Raw genomic sequence first — 18,856 nt, forward strand, 5'->3', positions numbered from 1 at the left:
TGTACCACGTATAACTACTAAGCCTCCATATGAAATATGGATCTGCTAAGCATATGATTCTGATTTTCTGTTTATTACCAAAATTAGCCGATTTGGATTGCAGTAAGGACATCATTCATAACCTCTTTACACTGTTGTTATTCACTGGGTTTTAGTTCATTGTGTTATATATGCATGTAGGTGATCAGATACGTGACCAGACCTAGAGCTTTTACCTGGACACTGTCTTGTTAACCAACCTATGTGCCTCCCGTGGAGGTTCCGAATATGTCAAATGCCAAGGTTATGTGATTAAAGTTTAAGTTTTTGGTTATTCTGTATATAGGCTTAAGTCCGTTTTGTCTTCTTTATATATGTGTTGATGCATGACTGATGTGATAATATATGTATATAAAAAAAGAAAAAGTTTAAATATTGTCTGTCTCATGTAAGTTTGCACAGCTCAATGGACGATGTATGTTTGTATTTTGCTTTCGCTAGCCCCTAATATTATGTATTTATTTAAGAGGCCTTCGGCAATCTTAGGATTACTAGCCGGTCATGATACTAAACCTATAGGGGCGGGTTTGGGTCGTGACAGGTATGGTCGCAAAAACCCCCATTTGTACAAGATACCCTTGATAATAACATAGTTGGACGACCGAGCCCGGATCTTATCGACCTCTTGCTTATTCTCTGGTAGGACTTCTTGTTCTAAAAATGAGATGATGTTATGGGCCCACAGGATGGGCTCGTCCTAGAGCAAGTGAACCTCTTGTTGATTTGGTGAAACGGCTGGGTGGGTGAGGTATTCAACTCGGACACCGTGGCCGAGGTCGGATTGGTTAGCTGCGGCTAGCTGTGCCATTGTATCTGCTTAGGAATTCTTTGTCCTGGGGACATTCTTGATGTGGAAACTATTAAAGAAGCGTGTGAGGGAAAGAGCAATGCCCCCGTATGAGCGCATTGTTTCCTCTTTGGCCTCGAACTCGCCTGTTATCTGCCCGACGACCAACCAAGAGTCGCTAGACGCTTGGAGATAATCGACCCCGATGTCTCTGGCCAACCGCAGTCCTGCTATTAGGGCCTCATATTTGTCCTCGTTGTTACTTGCGTCGAACATAAATCGAAGAGCACACTTGAAGTTTTCCCCCTCTAGAGTGGCGAGGATCAGGCCAGCTCCATTACCCTATTTACGGGATGAGCCATCAACAATAAGAGTCCAGGAGTGAGGGTGCTCTGCGTCAAGAATGACGGGTGTTGATGTGGGGGATATGTCTAGAGTGAGATTGGTGAATTCTAGGATAAAATCAGCAATAGCCTGCCCTTTGATGGCCGTTCGCGGTCAGTAGGAGATTTTGTACTGGCTCAATTCGACAGACCACTACATGAGCCTGCCTGACGACTCTGGTTGTTGCATAACTTTTTTTAAAGGTTAATCAGTGAGAACCACTATGACGTGGGCTTGAAAGTGGGGCCAGAGGCGTCTGGAGGCAATGACCAAAGCTAGGGCCATCTTCTCCAATAAAGGATAATTTTGTTCTGTCTTTCGAAGTGCGCGACTGATGTAATAAACCGAACGCTGGATTGAATCTTCCTCTTTGACGAGAGTGGTGCTAACTGCTGTGCAAGAGACGGCTAAGTAAAGGAAGATGGTCTCTCCTGGGATTACTTGAGAAATGAAGGAAGGGTTTGCCATGCATTGTTTTAGTTGTTAGAAAGCCTCCTGAGACTTGACGTTCCAGCCAAAAGCCTTTCTAAGCACCTTGAAGAACGAAAGGCACTTGTCGGTTGCCCTCGATATGAAGCAATTGAGGGCGGCTACCCTACCCATGAGCCGCTAAACCTTTTTTTACTGTTCTCGGAGACTGCATTTTGATCAAGGCCTTGATCTTTTCTAGATTGGCCTCAATTCCTCTATGGCTGACCATAAACCCCAAAAACTTACCCGACCCAATGCTGAAGGCGCATTTCTCTGGATTGAGCTTTATCTTATATTTACGCAAGGCTTGAAAGGTCTCCCGTGGGTCCGTTGAGTGATCGGAGAAGAATTTGCTTTTGATGAGCATGTCATCGACATAGACCTCTATATTCCGACCTATCTAATTTTTGAAAATGGAATTAACTAGGCGTTGGTAAGTGGCTCCCACATTCTTCAGACCGAATGACATCACCCCGATAATGATAAGTCCTTCTGTCAGTAATGAAGGAGGTGTGCTCTTAGTCAGCCGCGTGTGCATTAAGATCTTATTGTAGCTTGAGAAAGCATCCATGAAGCTAAGCATTTGGTGTCCTGCCATTGTGTCGACGAATAGATCTATCCTGGGTAAGGGGTAGCTATCTTTAGGGCAAGTTCGGTTGAGGTCAGAGTAGTCGACGCAGAGTCTTCATTGCCATTACTTTTACGGACCAAGACCACATTGGATAACCATTTAGGATGGTCAACGTTTCTTATGGACTAGACCTTCAACAGATTGTCCACTTCAGTAACGATGAGATTGTTGTGCTCTGGATAAAAGATGCACTGCTTTTGACGAAATGGTCGGAAATGGGACTTGATGCTAAGGCGATGAGTAATAAAAGAAGGGTCAATACCCGGCATGTCTAAGTGAGTCCAAACAAAGACATCGTTATGCTCGATTAAGAGAGTTGTAACGTCGGCCTTGGCTTAAGGAGGTAGCTGGCTGCGAATCTTAGCTGTTTTCGTTGGGTTGGTGGGATCAATGGGTACGTCAACTAGTTCTTCCACTGGATCTCTTCGGATTAGCTCTTCCTCATCTCTGACATCCAGGCCTTCTATGATCATAGTCTCCCTCGTTTTGACCTCTTTTAATAAGGCGACATAGCATTCTCTAGTAACCGTTTATTCACCCCTCACAATGCCGACCCCTTGATCGGTCGAAAATTTTATGGCCAAATGGTATGTGGAGGTTACAGCTTGGAGATCGTTGAGAGCTGTGCGTCCAAGTATAATGTTGTAAGCGGAAGAACAGTCAACGGTGAGGAAGGTGAGGAGTTTTGTGGACTATTGTGGGTATTCTTTGATAGTGATTGGAAGGTCTATAAAGCCAAGGAAGGTCACATGATCCCCAGTGAAGCCGACCAGAGGGGTCTACAGAGGCGACATCTTTTCTTTTCCAACCTGGAGTTGTCAATAGGTGTTAAGGAAGATAATGTCGAAGGGGATGCCATTGTCAACAAGTACCCGCCTGACTCAGTAGTTTGATAAAAGAGTAGAAATGACCAGGGGGTCGTCGTGAGAGTAGCGAACGCCTATGCAATCCGCCTCCATAAAGGTGATCGGCTCAGACCATTGCTTGGGGTGTTTGAGGAGGCGGTCCACCGTCTTTACTTCCCTATCGGAACCATGCCTAATCTTTTTGAGTTCAGCTCGCTGTGCCAACCAAGATGGTCTGCCGCACAGGAGCCCGTCGGTGATGACTTTGATCTCGCCTATTGAAGGGTAGGCCTGCCTTGCACGCGGGGTTGTTGCGAAGCCCGGTCATCTTGCCACCCAGGTGGTTCGGGGTGTTTGGAAGGAGTGTGTCGGTCATTGCATCTTGGACGGTCGGCCCTGGTTCTGTGATGGGGGGCTGCTGTGAACCGGTTGAGACACCCCTAGCAGATTAAATTTTAAACTTGGTCTTTAAGGTTGATACATTCTTCTGTGGTATAGCCGTGGTCACGATGGAAACGACAAAATTTGGATTGGTCCCGCTTGGTGGAGGGGGATTTTGACAGTTGGGGCCATTTGAGGTTATAGTCACGTTGGATCTGGTGCAAGACTTGCTCTATAGGTGAGTTGAAAGGCGTGTACCGTTCGAATCGACCAGGTTGTCGGGTAGGGGGTGGTCGGTCTGAACATGGAGGTCGGTCTATATATTAGGAGGTTCTGTGGGTATATTATGAGTGCTTGGGCTCAGGTTCTTTTCTATTCTCCTTAGGTTGCGGGGTTCTATATGTGGAATCTTGGCAAGCTGCCAGAGAGTCGTCGGCATTCATGTATTTCTGGGCTTTAGTGAGAAAGGTGGCCATTGCTGTCGGGGAGTTCTTGGAGAAAGAAAAGAGAAAGTCTGACGGGCGCAAACCAGCCATGAAGGCAGTGAGGATGACCTTGCCATTATTTTCCTCTGCCTATAAAGCCTCCGTGTTAAAACAGGTGACAAAGTTGCGGAGTGATTCCTCCTCGATCTGCCGAATGCGTAGGAGTTGGGTCACCGGGTGCCGTTGTCGCTGGGTGCCAATGAAGTGACTCATGAAGGATTCACTGAGCTAGTGAAACAAAGTGACGGAGTCTGGAGGGAGTTGACTGAACCAAAGTCGTGTCGATCCATTCAATGTGGCAGGGAAAGCACGACACATGATCTCGCCTCGGAAGGCGTTGAGGATCATAAGTGTGCGATAGGCCTTCACATGGTCAATCGGATCGGTTGTATTTTGAATTTAGGGAGCAGAGCTTTATCCCTAATGAAAGCAAAAAAAGGGGAGTTGACAGCTGAGGGAGGTTTGCGCTGCAAGTTTTGCATGATTCCTTGCAGTTGAATCTTCATGGCTCGTAATTCTTCGTCTCAAACAGGGACATTGTCCCCACATGCATGAAGTGGGGGCTGGACATTGCTAGCCTTGCCTTCATGGACGTAGCGTGCTGTGGAGGTGGATGGTTATGAAAAGACGATGGTCCCTCATGGCGAGGCTGCGAGCTTGGGGGAAGGGCGCGCAGATCATCAAAGGTTCGATGGTTAAGGCTACGAGACGAAGGGTGGAAATATTCCTTGGGACATATGTGGTGGAAGTTTATGACAATTGTGGGTGTGTTTTGGGGTCGGGGGGACTATTTGTGGCGGTAGGGACGGGATAGGTAGGTCACGCTGGAGCAAAGCGTTAATCAGAACCTGGTTTTACTTTGTCAGCCGGTTGATGCTGTTGGTGAGTTCTGCGAAATGTGGGGGTGGGTTATTTGGGTTAGAAGATTCAACTTCAGGATTGGCAGCATTATGTTGTGAAGCCATAGACCTTGTTATGATCATCCACCCTAGAGTGGGAGATGGGTGGTAGCGGAGTTTCCTCCGGTGACAATGAACACAACTGTCGACCAGAGACAAGTTTTCCCCAGACGGCGCCAACTGATAATGCGATTGGGTCCAATAATGGATGGGTCGGATTGATCCACGGTTCCAACCAATCTGCTGGCCCAGGAGTCCTTGGGAAATGCCTGCAAAAAGGGTCCAAAGGGAGAGAAAGTCCCCTGACGGACACTCCGGCGATCAAGTTAGGACAGATTGATTTTTTTTATAGAGAGAGAGAGAGAGAAAAAAAAAGAAAAGAAAAGAAAAAAGAGTGAATGAACTTACCTTCGATGTATCTCGAAAACTTCTTTATATCATCTACTTATCATTTCATTGTCCATTCAAAGCTATCTTGTTGGCCGAAAGTCTATAGTCTAGTTGACATCGTTCATGATGAGTTTGCTTTCTTCAGCATGAAGGGGTTGTCGTATTTAATGCTACAAGAGGCTCATTTAATGGTTGATGTATGGGTGCAATAACTTTGCAGGTTCTTTGTCTGCTTATGTGGTTGGGCCTCTGCCTAATAAGTGCTTGAATGGTGTTGGTCTTGACCCTGTATTGGTTTCTCAAAGTTATTAGGCTTTAATATCTAGGCTGTGGGCTGGCCCCGAATCCATGGGCTGAGCCCTCTTGGGTGCCCATTAGCATCACAACTCAACATAACCAAAAAATTATCAAGTATTGTCAAATATCAATAATAAATACATATAATAAAATCATGTATTATCAAAACTATTTCATTACTTTTTAAATTCAAAAACTATTTAATTTGATTTTTTTTTTTTAAATGACAAAATTAAGCCTTATATTTTCTACACAAAAATACCAAATATCAACTCTTGCCATTTGATAAAATGATTTCCAAATTAAAAACACGATAGAATATCTAAATTATTTTTCAATTGAAAACACAAACAGAATATCTACACAAATTGAAAACATAAAGTCTTACAAATTACTAGGGGTGCTCGCGGTTTGGCAGTTCGGTTGTGGCCAAAGGAATCTCAAATCCGCTATCCATCCAAAATTAGGCGAATTGAAAAAAATCAATCTGCAACTATCCGTTCGTTATCACGCATCCGTCCAAAATGCAGTGGATCGGTTTGGTTCAGTTGGTTTGGGCGGATCAAAATATCCGTTGCTCACCCCTAGCGACTGTGGCAATGGCGCGAAAGAGGAGGTGAGAGAGAGTAGAGGTGAGAAAGAGAGAGATATGGAATGTGATTTGTTTGGGTTAAACCATATATATGACGTATATATAAGGAAGGGTATGCTGGTCATTTTGTTTGAGTTTATCTTTTTAGACAAAAATATTTTATCGCCTGAATTTTCAACAAACAAAATTAAAATTTGGACGTTTGGACCAAGTGCCCTATATTTTAGTTATTAAATTCAATGTAAAAATACATAAAATGTCTAAAATATTATTTTTCATTAAATTTAATGACTAAAATATCATTCTTCTTTATCAATTTTAGTTTAAAAAAAATAGACAAATAATTTAGATTAAGCCTCTATTTGGGAAGAGGCTTTTTGGGCTTTTTTGACTAAAATAGTCACAAAAGACAAAATAAGCTATTTTAACCACAACAAACAAAACATCACATCCAACCCATAATCATTACACTCTTCTCTCACAAAAAAAGTCAAAAAAGCCAAAAAGCGAAAAAGTTCTTCCCAAACTAAGCTTTTTAGCCCAAGCTAAAATAACCAAAAAAATCAAAAAGTCAAAAAGCCAACCCATTTCCCAAACGAAGCCTAAAAATAAATTAAAATTTTAAAAATTAAATTGGCAAAATAAAAAATTTAAGATTTATTTTGTTACTCTGAGAGTTTTTTTTTTAAAACTATTTATAATTTTTTTAAAAATAAATAAATAAAAGATAAATTACAAATACACTTCATGAACTTTGATTAAAATACGAATCGCTTCTTGTGATTTTAAAAACCACATTTCACTCATGAGATTTCTAATTTTATAACAAATTATCATTTTTATTAATAAATCATCAAGTCCATTAACAGTTTTTAATGATGTTAGAAATACGTTTTAATTAATAATTTAATTAATTTTATTATTGTATAAAAGAATAATTATGAATTTTATTTTTTAACTAATTTTGTTAAATAAATTTTTTTAATAAAAAAATATTTATAATTTTTAAAATTTAATTTATACTTTAAATAAAATTTAATTTATACTTTAAATAAATCTTATTAATTGTATTTGTAATTTATCTATAAATAAATTATAAGATAAAAGTAAAACTAACCCTAATCTACTTAACATTTATAACCGGTGAAGGTGCAGGGTGGTGGTCCAATCCCGTCACGGTCGTGAAGTGACTACAACTCAACGCCGTCACTCCGTACCATTCCCCATCTGCAAAAATGTAAACAAATTGGGGGCACTTCCGTAATTTACAGAACACGGGGCATCCCCGAGCAAAGCAAAGAAGAAAAGAATAGCACAGAGAGAGAGAGAGAGGAGAGAGGAGAGAGGAGAGAGAAAGCTCATTGCAGCTCAGCATCGTCGTCTTGAGCGCGATCAGAATCTCTCCGTGATCCGCCAAGCAATCTTTGGAACTCTCTCGGTATTGCATTATCAACTCATCAAAATCTCATTTGTAAATTACCTCTTCATTTCTCTCTCTCTCTCTCTCTCTCTCTAAATTTTTTATCGTTCTTTTTTCTTTTTTTTTTTTTAATTTGTCGATCGACTTGTCGACCAAAAAAATAGAGATAGAAACCCTAATTTGCGGCTCTGCCATTTCAAAACCCTAATTTCGAGAACCTTCGACTCCGATACCCTAACTTTGATGGCAGCAGCTGCTAATCACTCTCCTCGTAATTCCGGCAGCGGCGACTCCTCCGCCGCCCTCAACAGCCCACGATCGAAGCGTGGTGCGGCGGCGCGTGCTGCCGCATCGTCGCCGTGGATACAGATTGTTCGCGGCGCTGAATCTGAATCGATCGTCTCCTCCTCCGCTCCTCCCGCTCCCGTGCCGGCGGCTCCTTCCTCTCCTTCAGCATCGGCGGCGGCGGCGGCGGCGACGGTGGCTTTAGCTTCGTCGTCGTTGTCGTCGCCAGATGATTCTGCTGCTGAGGCTCAGCCGGAGGGCTCTGATAATGCGGCTAAGAAGCCGGCTTGGAACAGGCCTTCGAATGGTGTTGTTGAAGTTGGAACAGTAATGGGGGCTGTTTCTTGGCCCGCTCTCTCTGAGTCTACTAGGGCTTCTCCGAAATCGTCTTCTTCTGATTCAGTGAGAGCTCACTCTGATGGATCGGTATTAATATCACAGGTTGTTTTCATTGTATTCAACTCTGAATCTTCTTTTTCTTCTATTTTTAGTTCATTTTGCTTTGTTTTGGTTATGAGTATCATTATCTTTATGTTGTTGATGTGGAATTATTGGTTTTGATGTTAGTTTATAGGGGAAATAACAAATCGGTGGTATGTTCAAAAAATAAATATCAATTTGATGGAAAACTTTGGGAGTTTCACTTTTCGTGTAGCAAAGTTTTTCATTAATATGCAAAAAAAAAAAAATTTGGACTTGCACTTAACTGTGTTTGGTTGGGGATTTGGGAAGAGATTTGGAAAAGAAAAAAAAAAAAAAAAAGGTAAAATATGAATAAAATATACTTCTTAGATTCCCCAACCAAGCACAGCCTAAATGAAATGAAATTTTCCCTAGTTTATATTGTTATCTGCATTCATTTCATTCCATTGTGTATGTATGTGTGTTTCTGTACTATAGGGGACTGGGATTGCGTCTTCTTCACAGAAACAAGTCATCACAAACAATACAAACCCTACTTTAACTCCAACCTCGGTAACACCCATACGCCAGAAATCTATGAAGCGCAGTGGTGGGATTTCGAGCGGAAGTGTAACCACTAATGGTGGATTTCCTCAGCCACCGCCACTACCACCAGTGGGTCTAGTAGTGGAAATGCCTTCTAATAATGCTGGAAAACCCGGCTCAGCTGTTGTAGAGTCATCTCCAAGAGACCATACACACAAGGAAAGTGGACAAAGGGGGGGCTCTGGGTCACAAACCCATGGTGGGAATGATCACCCACCACACCAACGCAATTTGTTCAAGAGAGGCAATGCAGGTCCCCATCCTCGTGGTGGTGATGGTTCTTACCATCACAATTATGGTGGCAGGCGGGATCAGGACCGTGGGAGTCATGATTGGAGAAATTTTAATGGCAGAGATGGTCACATGCAGTCGCAAAGATTTGTTAGGGGCTTTATGCGACCCCCACCGCGTAGTTCTACACCGCCATTTATTCCTCCTCCACAAGTGCCTGTGCGAGCTTTTGGCAACCCTATGGTTTACCCTGGTTAGATGTTTGTATTTCTATTATTTTTTATGTTTCATGATTGAATGTTTGGGTTTCCCTAACGCCTCTATCTGTTTGCAGAAGTAGCCCCTCCGGTGATTTATGTTCCAGCTCCGCCTCCACCTATTGTTGCACCAGTAACACATCATGCCATCTTTTATCCTGTCACGGATCCACAGTTGCAAGCTAGGATAGTGACTCAGATAGAATATTACTTCAGGTACCTTATTCTATTGGTTGCCTTGTTTTATAAAGGTAATTATATCTAGCTAATTGCCTTTTGTTGTTGTTGGAAACTTAACAGCCAGTGCACCTATTCTGTCTTTGTTGCAGTAACGAAAATTTAATTAAAGACATCTACTTGCGGCAGAATATGGATGAACATGGCTGGGTTTCCATTGATTTAATAGCAGGCTTCAACAAAGTGAGTTTTTGGGGATACTTGAATTTCTTTTTCTGCTTATTTTTCCTGATGATAAGACTTCTGATATTTTTCATGTATCCTCTCTTTATAGGTAATTCATGAAAATGAGTTTCTTTTCCATCTTAAGTCATTTATGCAACCTAGAACATTATATTTTCAATTGTCAGAATTGTTGGAAATGTATTCGGTATCATCAACCATGCAACTGTGTGACAAATTGAATATCTTGAGTGATACATTAAAGATGACAAAAATAGGGCATAGTCTTTGTGGTGTATGGTAAGCTCTATAGCAATCTTAACAATGTTATCAATAGTTAAGATAGTTATTAAGTAAATTGAACTCAATAACTCACCAACCATGGAGAATAAGATGATTAATAGTTTTCCCTTCCTATTTACACATAACTCACCAACCATGGCGAATAAGATGATTAATACTATTCCCTTCCTATTTAGACATGCTTTACCATTCTATAGTCAATTTCCGTCTCTTCGTAATGTTATGAATTTGTTAAAATAGTCTTGTGAGTAGCTGTCCAAGCAAAAAGAGAAGCAGTAAGAGGGATCCTACTCTTTGATTTACTTTTCTAAGGAAGTGGTCCCCACAACCACAAAAATTCTAATAAAAGAATGCACAAAAATATGCCCCTTCTTCAAAATTTCCAAACCAAAGTATCTTGGTTACCCCCACCTCTGAGCATATAAACATCCTAAAAAGGCTTCTGTGGACAGAATTTATTAATCCTCCAAAGACCTTCAAAACTTAGGAGTTCACACTATACTATAAATAATCATCATATATTCCCACAAAAAAGCATTTTTATTCAAAGTCAAAAGAAATAAATCTGGAAACACCTTCCTTAAAGTTTATTGGCCACATTTATGAATCAAGTCAAAACCTCACTTTACCCCCATAACCTACCTGGAAATGATTCTATTAGCAAATTCATACCAAACCCTCATTATGCTCTTCCAAATCCTCAGCCTCACGGCCTTATAATTCTACCATTGGACCAATTATTCCAAACTCTTCCATGCTTTCCTTTCAACACTTTTGTGTACTACCTGTCATCCTCTAAAGCAGATCTCCATAGCTACTTACCCAACAAAGCTTTGTTAAACAATTCCAACTTTTGAATTCCCAAACCTCCCCTTTGGATAGGCAAGCACATTCTATCCCTATCCACTAATCAGTTACTTGAACTCCTCTTCTTGACCCCCATAGAAAATCCGTTTGCAACCTTTCCATTTTCTTAGTCACCAAACATGGAATAGATAAAACAAACATCAACTATGTAGGCAAGCTAGAAAGATGCCTTTAATGAAAGTCAATCGGCTCCTTTTGTTTAGTACTCTCTCTCTCTCTCTCTCTCTCTCATATAGCAAGCTTTCTGTCAAATCTCTCCACAACCTCATCCCACACTGCTATGGCTTTGAACCAGGCCCTAAAAACAACCCCAAATTTGATGTTGCAAATAAGTAACATGACATTCTAAAATTTTAGCTAGATTTTTCATATTATTCGCCTCCCCTATCTTACTAGGAGTACTCTTAGCCAAATTACATGAAGCCTAGATGCAACCTCAAAATACAAGAAGACATACCTTGGCCATCTCAACCATTACTCCTTTTATAATTAGCAAATAGAAGATGAGACACAAAAGTCTGAGAGCCATCCCTATACCCTACTTCAAACACATGAATAAAAATTTCACTAACTGATTTTTGCCATCATATGAGTAAGAGAGGTGCCCATGGTATGGAAACGACACTTAGGTGGTTGCAAGGGAGAAGTTGGGGGTTCAACTCCTCCGAAGCTAATCTAACAATTAACAACTGACTTTCGCCAATTAAAAATAAATAAATAAATAAAATACTAAGGGAGGCAGGCATCTTTAATACATAGCATTCCATCTTCTTATAACATCCTTTATAATTGCTTTTTAGTTAGGATCATCGAGGCCTCTCACATTTTGAGAAATTATTCTGAGCCGCATATTGTAGACTTGGATACTCCCTTGTGTCCTCCTACCCTTCCTTACCTCCTTCACAAAACCTCCTGCCTTTGTCATGATTCGTGATACTCACCAGTTTTTTAAACTCCCTATCCTTTGTAGAATTAGCTTTTCTCCTTTTATCCTCTCAATGACTTCTCTATCGCCATTTGCTCACAATATCTAGAAACTTCTTCATAGTTTTCTTGTACCCTTAAAAAAAAAAAACTAAAAATATACTGAACCATTTAATTCTTATCGGTGCCAATCAGAGGCACAGTCGTATCTATTCTATGCAAACTACTAGCACTTCATGCTCTGGACACATCACTGCTACTTGAGATCAGTTCAAAGTCTCCATGAACTCGTGTTAGATTCCCATCTTCCTGTTCATATGTGTCATAGCTATGGTACTCAATGTTAGGCTATATCTCCTTTATTGAGTTGTATTGCAGCACCTTGATATTTTGAACAGGTCTAAAATTTGAAACCACAGTGTGACATGTTCTATTTGACAAGAATTCTTATACCCTCTATTTCTAGCAAAGGTGTGTTAATTGGGATCTTCTTTAATCTCTTTAGAGGTTTCTTCCAGATAATGCCTACAGTCTCAATGGAGCTGAGGGCGGAAATCACACAGATAGGCTGACGTCACGCAGATTTATAAAAAGAAGAAAAGATATTAGTTTTTACTTTCAGTCTCAATGAGATTTTAATTTATTCATATTTTTGTAAGTACCCCACTCCTGAATTTTAAAAGAGTCTAGATTGGTTTTTATTCGATTCAATTGAAACCCATACAGTTTATGATGTAAATTTGTTTGTCAGGGCATTGCTTGGTGGCTCTGCTTAAAACCAGCGTACAAATTTGACAAGTTCAATTTCATTCCTAATAGTTAAAACTTGCTGTTATATTCATTTTCATTTCTGTAACAATGAATGTTGGATGAATTGGTCATTGATGAATTGCAGTTGAATTCTGTTACTTTGTTTTGTTGTGCTTGTGTTTGCCTCTATATGATTCCTCGCCTTCCGCTTTTTTACCTCTTTACTTTCTCCAGGCAATCTTTAAAAGCTGCTATAATGTCTAGATGCTTGTTTGTTTAACTATTAGGATTAGTTACCTTACCATATACTGATATCTGTTCTGGTGATCCCCGTTCCTTTTTCCTCAAAACTTTTGGTGCTCTCTGCAAGTGCATCTTATGCTTTGTTTCAATGGACATCCTTAGCACAAGACTACAAGTCTTGTAGTTGATGATGAAAATTGTTCAGATAGCTCGTCTTTTAAGCATGGGAGTTCCACATGGAACCACTATTTGTAAAACTGAAATGGTTGACTTTGAAGGACTCTGACATTTGGCATCATATTGGCTAGTCAGTTACAATTTGCAAATAAAGTGGCATGGAGTTAATCTGATTTCTCTCCTGGTAAGTTTCTTAGAAAGCTAGGAAGATCCACTGTATAGAATAAGGTAAATTAATTTATGTTCCATCATTACTCGTCAGGTTGTTGGATATCCCCTTATTGAGACTTTATTTAAGCATGGCGAGAGGAGGCTTTAACGAATTCTTCATCTTCCTTCAGTCTTTCAGCAATAGCACATTTACTTATCAATTGTATATTATTGCTGCTGTTGATAATACAAATAAGCTACTTAAAGAATGCTTGGCTTCTAGTTCGATTTCTTCTTTAGCTTTTAATTCAGATGACATGTTTATTTCTTGGATTCTTTTACAGGTTATGGATATGACAGACAATGTCCAGCTTATATTGGATGCTGTCCGCACATCAGATGTAGTGGAAGTGCAGGTATATTAGAATTTCTACAAAGGATTCCATTTACTCAAAGTTCAGTGATTTTTAATTTCTTAGTTTTGGTGCTTCCTGGCGAATGGTACATAGATGGTGGTTAAAATTTTGCGATTCAATATTCGATTTCATGCTGTTAAATCTTTAAATTGAGTGAATCATATGATTCAATTTCCATTCACTACAATATTTGATTTCGACATCATTTTTGCAAAATAAAAAGAGAGATCAACTAATTATATTGATATATGTGGTTTTATATGTATATATACAATTTAGTTATATAGATATTTATTTTATTTTAAACAATGTATTTTTATATTTATATACATATATAAATTTCTATATTATTCTAAATAATAGGATTCACAATTCACTATTTGAGCCAAATGATTCTTGATTTGATTTGTGATTTGACACCAATAACATCATGGGTTCCACATTCTCACCCCTCTCAAAACCAGCTGTACTATTTGCCCACTGAATTCTACTAATTTTGGAAATTAATCGAATTATGATCCACTTTTTAAAAATAAATAAATAAATAAATATTATTATTATTTAGTTGAGAGCTTTATATTAATTGCAATGTGATATTAGGTTTGTAAGAGCATCTCCAATCCAGCATCAGACGTTTTATCAAATTTGAATTTGATGAAAAACGTCTCATTTTGGCGCTCCAACCCATTCACTAGATTCATATCAAATAGAGGGAAAACCAAAATTTTCATCAAATGAAGGGAGCTTTTTATCTTTCATCAAATTTAAATTGTTTACGTTGGACAAGACATCCTCTCGGATGTCCACCTGGATGTCTACCCAAGGGCAACTTTGATAGCTTTTTTGTTTATGTTCGGTTGACCTCCAGGACATCCACCCAAACGTCTTCCCGGACAACCAGAGATGTGAAAAAATCTAATGAAAATTCTAGTTTTAGCATTGACGTAAACAGGTATCAAATCAAAATTTTCATCAAATTCTTACTCAAATTTGATGAAGTTTTTGATTCAACATTGGAGATGGTCTAACATAGTAAAATTTGTTGCTTTCTGATTTATCATATAGGATGTCTGATACCTTTTTCCCATCACGTTGTTTTGCAGGTTGATAAAGTTAGAAGGCGTAATGATTGGAGGAGATGGATCATGCCTCGTTCCGTTCAGTTTCCTGCTGTCTCAAGTCCTCAATCAGTGGGAAGGTCTAGTCATGATCTGCTCGCAACCAACGTCCAGAGTATGTCACTGAAGGACAAGACAAACAAACAGGGTCAGGTTGAGGCATTCCGAAGTAGATCATTGTCGGGGGATTGGCATAGTCAGTCTCAATCATCCAGTGGTGAGGGGATAGGCCAAGCGACTGTTCAAGCTGGTTCCGAGCATCCTGTTTCAACAAGAAGTTCAAGTAAATGAGAATCTTGCGCTGTTGCGCACATTCTGTCATGAAGGGTTTTTTGAGAAAGATGGGGGTATGGAGGCACTCAATGATGAAATATCTTGCATATTGTGTTTTTGGAGGTAATGGTCTTGGCCTTGCCATGGCATGATGAAACATGTCTTCTAATGGGGCAAAATAGAAAAACAAAATTAAAAAGGAAAAGTAAAAAGACGGAAAAACTTATAAAAAAAAAAATAAGAGAAAAACAATAGGAGGGGAAGAAAAAAAAACAAAAAACCAGAGCTGTTTATGGCTACAAGGTAGTGAACATGAGTTTGTTGGGATGATGTATGTATGGTTTTGGTGGGAACTGTTGTCTTTTAATTTCATGGTTATTCATTGCGACTTGGTGTTTTCCTTAGGGGGGAATTTTGCTTCTACTTCCCCTTGCCTGCCCCTCAGCTATTATTATTATTATTATTATTATTATTATTCTTATTTTTTAATATCTTTGGGGCCAGATTACCTTACGTCGATGGGATGATGAAGTCAGTGGTTTCGTGATTGTGGTTGGTTAGAGGTTGGAAGAATTGGTCCTTAGTGGATTGATGTTGCTCATGCCACTGTTATTGTTATACTGTTGCTTGCATAATTATATACAATTTTTTTTTTTTTTCATATGGGGGATTTTTAAGTCAGGTGATGATATTTATACATTTTTTGAGACCCATGAAGACGGTATTGCTTAAATCGTCCTCAATGGAGGGACCTTCCGACAGGATACATGTTGTGATGATTGTCTTTGTTTGGAAATTTGGCTCTGTTGGTGTTTTAGATGTTGGATTTTGTTTAGTTATTGTTCATTCGTTAGTGTTATAATATTTTGAACAAGGTTTGCAGTGATGTATATATGCTCTATTTCTGAATTACCTATCCTCCGTGTTGGAGAAGATTCCTTAGGCCTCGTTTGGGAACAGGTTAATTTAGTAACTTTTTAATTATTTGGTTAAAAAGGTAGGTAAAAAAAATTTGTACGTTTGGGATGACTTTTTGGTTAATTATGAAAAGATGTGCAAAAGTAGAGAGAAAAGAGAATCTTTGACTTTTTGGTATGAGTTGTTGACTTTTTGACTAATTTAATAATTTTTTGACTAATTGACTAAAATAGTAAGTCTCCAAACGAGGTCTTAGTTTTTTGGCAGAACCTCGAGGTCCATTTAGGCTCTGAAGATAAAATAAATTAAAATTGTCAATGAGGACAAAATAAAATAAAATTGTCAATAAAAATATCACATTTAAATTGTGATTATTTTATATTATTTTGTTCACAATTATCAAATTAATTAAAAACAAAAGGTTAATTAAAAGGAAAATGAGTGGGAGCACTAATTAGTGTTACTACTAATGATATGACAGTAGATGGGACCTACTGCCACAATATTTTTGTGCCTTGTTTTTTTTTTTTTTTTTTAAAAAAAATGGGTGCCAATTCATTAGTGGTGCTTTAGAGCATCACTTTTAGTAGAACGTAGCATTGTTGTAATTAAAAAAAGCTAACTTTGCATACGTGCTCTGAGCTGTTTTACAAGAGAGGTGGGATATTGACTGGCATCGTGACTCTCGATGTTGGTGTTATTTGTCATTTTATTATCAGATTTTAATTTAATAAAAGATGCACCAAACAAGTACAGGTGCACTTTGCATTAATCTTCCTCGTAGAAACAGGCCTTTATTATTAACATTTTATTGTAGTATATATATATTAGTAAATTATATTAATACTTTCTATAGTTTGGCCCATATACTATTTTGGTTCCTGCAATTTAATTGATTTGATTTTGATGTTAAATTTATGATTTTGTCTCAATTTAGTCTAAGTTATTATAATTTTTGGTGTTTTTTGATAAAAAATGTACACATAAACGGTATATGTGATACGTTTATAGGCAAATTTGAAAACTTGTTTAACTTAGTGAGTTTACTTTAACTAACACAGTGATATTTTTTTTCAAAAATTATAATTGACTTATTAAATTAAATTGATACAAAATTTAAGTGTCAAAAATTAAAGTTAATTTAAGTGGTTGCTAAAAGTAGGTGTGACTTACCATTAAGAGTTCTAGGGAGCTTGAGAGAAACTTGTACATCATAGCACTGATTTCTTGTGTAGTAGTAGTGGTGTGGTGGTGAGCTCTTTGTTTTGGTGTTGGTTGCTTGTACAGGAATCAGTATTTGTGCAGTTAGTTTTCGACTTTGCTCTCTCGGTTATTCTGCTTTTAGTTTTGGTTTGTAAAGGAATGTAAGTAATTTAAAATTAATTTGTATATGATTTGATAAAAATTCACTAGAGATTGGATCGTTATTTAAATAAATCATGTTTAAACATTTTGAAATTCATTTAATTGTCAAATCAAATTTAAACAATCAAATACTTAGCTTGTTTGAGTTCAACAGAATTGGTAAATAAGTCAAAATTTAATATATTTTGTAAGAGTAACTATTTAGAATTGGGTTATTACCGTAAGATCATATAATTTTACCCTCATCATTTATGAATTCTTACATTTTAACATTCTCAATTATAAAATTTATCACTTTTATCCCTTATAAACCTCTTTCAAACAATTTCCAAAAGGAGTATATTTGTACGATATTCATAATTTAGAAGGCCAATATGATAGATTCATTGATGAGAGAAATAAAATGATATATATATATATATATATTTTGATAACGGAGTGTTCAAACTTAAGGATGGCAATGGATCAGGTTTTTTGAGTTTTGCACACGAATTTTCACTTTAAACCCAACTACTATAATGACATGATTTCATACTGCATCCTAATATTGACAGTTTTGACTTATATACCCATATACTTTACACTGCTTTATCAATGCTCTCCTAAACTTTTTCGGATCGGGCAATTTTGTCATTCCAGACTAACTTACATGTACCTCGACTAATCTCGAGACCCATGCAAAGCGCCTCTCCACATGGATTGGACAAATCTCGAGCAGAGCCTACAGACATGGCCCCAAGAAATTGATAACACCTAATGAGAGTTGAACCTAAAATTTGGTGGGAGGACACCCCTAGCCCCAAGCTGTACTCATTAGGCCAATCTCTTTATAATTGAGAGGGTCTTGATGTAATTAACCCTTTAGAATTTTGAAAATAAGTTTGTACAACTTACTACTTAACTAGATTATTACACTTACATTCTTTTATGTTTTGAGAAAATACATCCAACATCATAAATATATTTAAGGTTGAATTATCAATAAGTCCTAATAGTTTGACTTAATTTTCATCAAATCCTATTGAAAGTAAGTTATAATAAAATCGTCATTAAAATTAATTTTTTGTGACAATTTTTTGCATGTCACTAAAATTGATAATTAGTGATTTTTTTGTCACATGTTTTTATAAATTGTCTCTAAAACTTAAAATTAGTGACGTTTTCTCTGTGACGAATTTTTCAAACTGTCGCTGAATATTGAAAATTAGTGATTTTTTTTTTGTGACAATTTTCTTAAACTACCATAAAAATTTATAATTAGTGACATTTTTTGTTACAAATTTTGAAGTGACCCTAAAAATTAACAATTAGTAACGTTTTTTAATAGTGTTTGATGAAAAAGGGCATTAATTATTATAGGACCCATTGGATAATAAGTCTACTTATTTTTCTCTTAATTTAACATAATTATATTAATCTTCTTTAATGGTTTAATTTGCATGATACTTAACTCCATTTCCATCAATAGTTAGAAATTTAGATAGAAAAAATGATAATTATCCTTTTATAAAAATGTATGTTTTACTTTCTTTTTTTTTATTTTTATTTTCC

General features: G+C 37.8%; 2 protein-coding genes across 3 annotated transcripts; one reads left to right on the forward strand and one right to left on the reverse strand.

Annotated features, from left to right (window-relative positions):
• Positions 1–856: 856 nt before the first annotated feature.
• LOC145824287 (uncharacterized) lies at positions 857–2,785 on the reverse strand. Its single transcript, XM_082923915.1, has 2 exons — positions 2,711–2,785; positions 857–1,168 (listed from the first exon to the last, which is right to left on the reverse strand). Exons 1-2 carry the CDS (start codon positions 2,783–2,785, stop codon positions 857–859), a joined length of 387 nt encoding a protein of 128 aa, XP_082780041.1.
• A 4,546-nt stretch (positions 2,786–7,331) lies between these two features.
• Positions 7,332–15,681, forward strand: LOC114309407 (la-related protein 1C). Of its 2 annotated transcripts, XM_028255133.2 has the most exons (7): positions 7,377–7,639; positions 7,786–8,347; positions 8,807–9,398; positions 9,480–9,618; positions 9,732–9,822; positions 13,560–13,631; positions 14,735–15,681. In XM_028255133.2, exons 2-7 carry the CDS (start codon positions 7,865–7,867, stop codon positions 15,038–15,040), a joined length of 1,683 nt encoding a protein of 560 aa, XP_028110934.2. In that variant the 5' UTR covers positions 7,377–7,639; positions 7,786–7,864; the 3' UTR covers positions 15,041–15,681. The 2 variants fall into 2 exon arrangements, with proteins under 2 accessions (XP_028110933.2, XP_028110934.2); XM_028255132.2 differs by having other exon boundaries at positions 7,332–8,347.
• Positions 15,682–18,856: the final 3,175 nt, after the last annotated feature.

The sequence above is a fragment of the Camellia sinensis genome, chromosome 4, assembly GCF_055761805.1.
Source record: "Camellia sinensis isolate YWXY chromosome 4, ASM5576180v1, whole genome shotgun sequence".
NCBI classification, from domain to species: domain Eukaryota; kingdom Viridiplantae; phylum Streptophyta; class Magnoliopsida; order Ericales; family Theaceae; genus Camellia; species Camellia sinensis.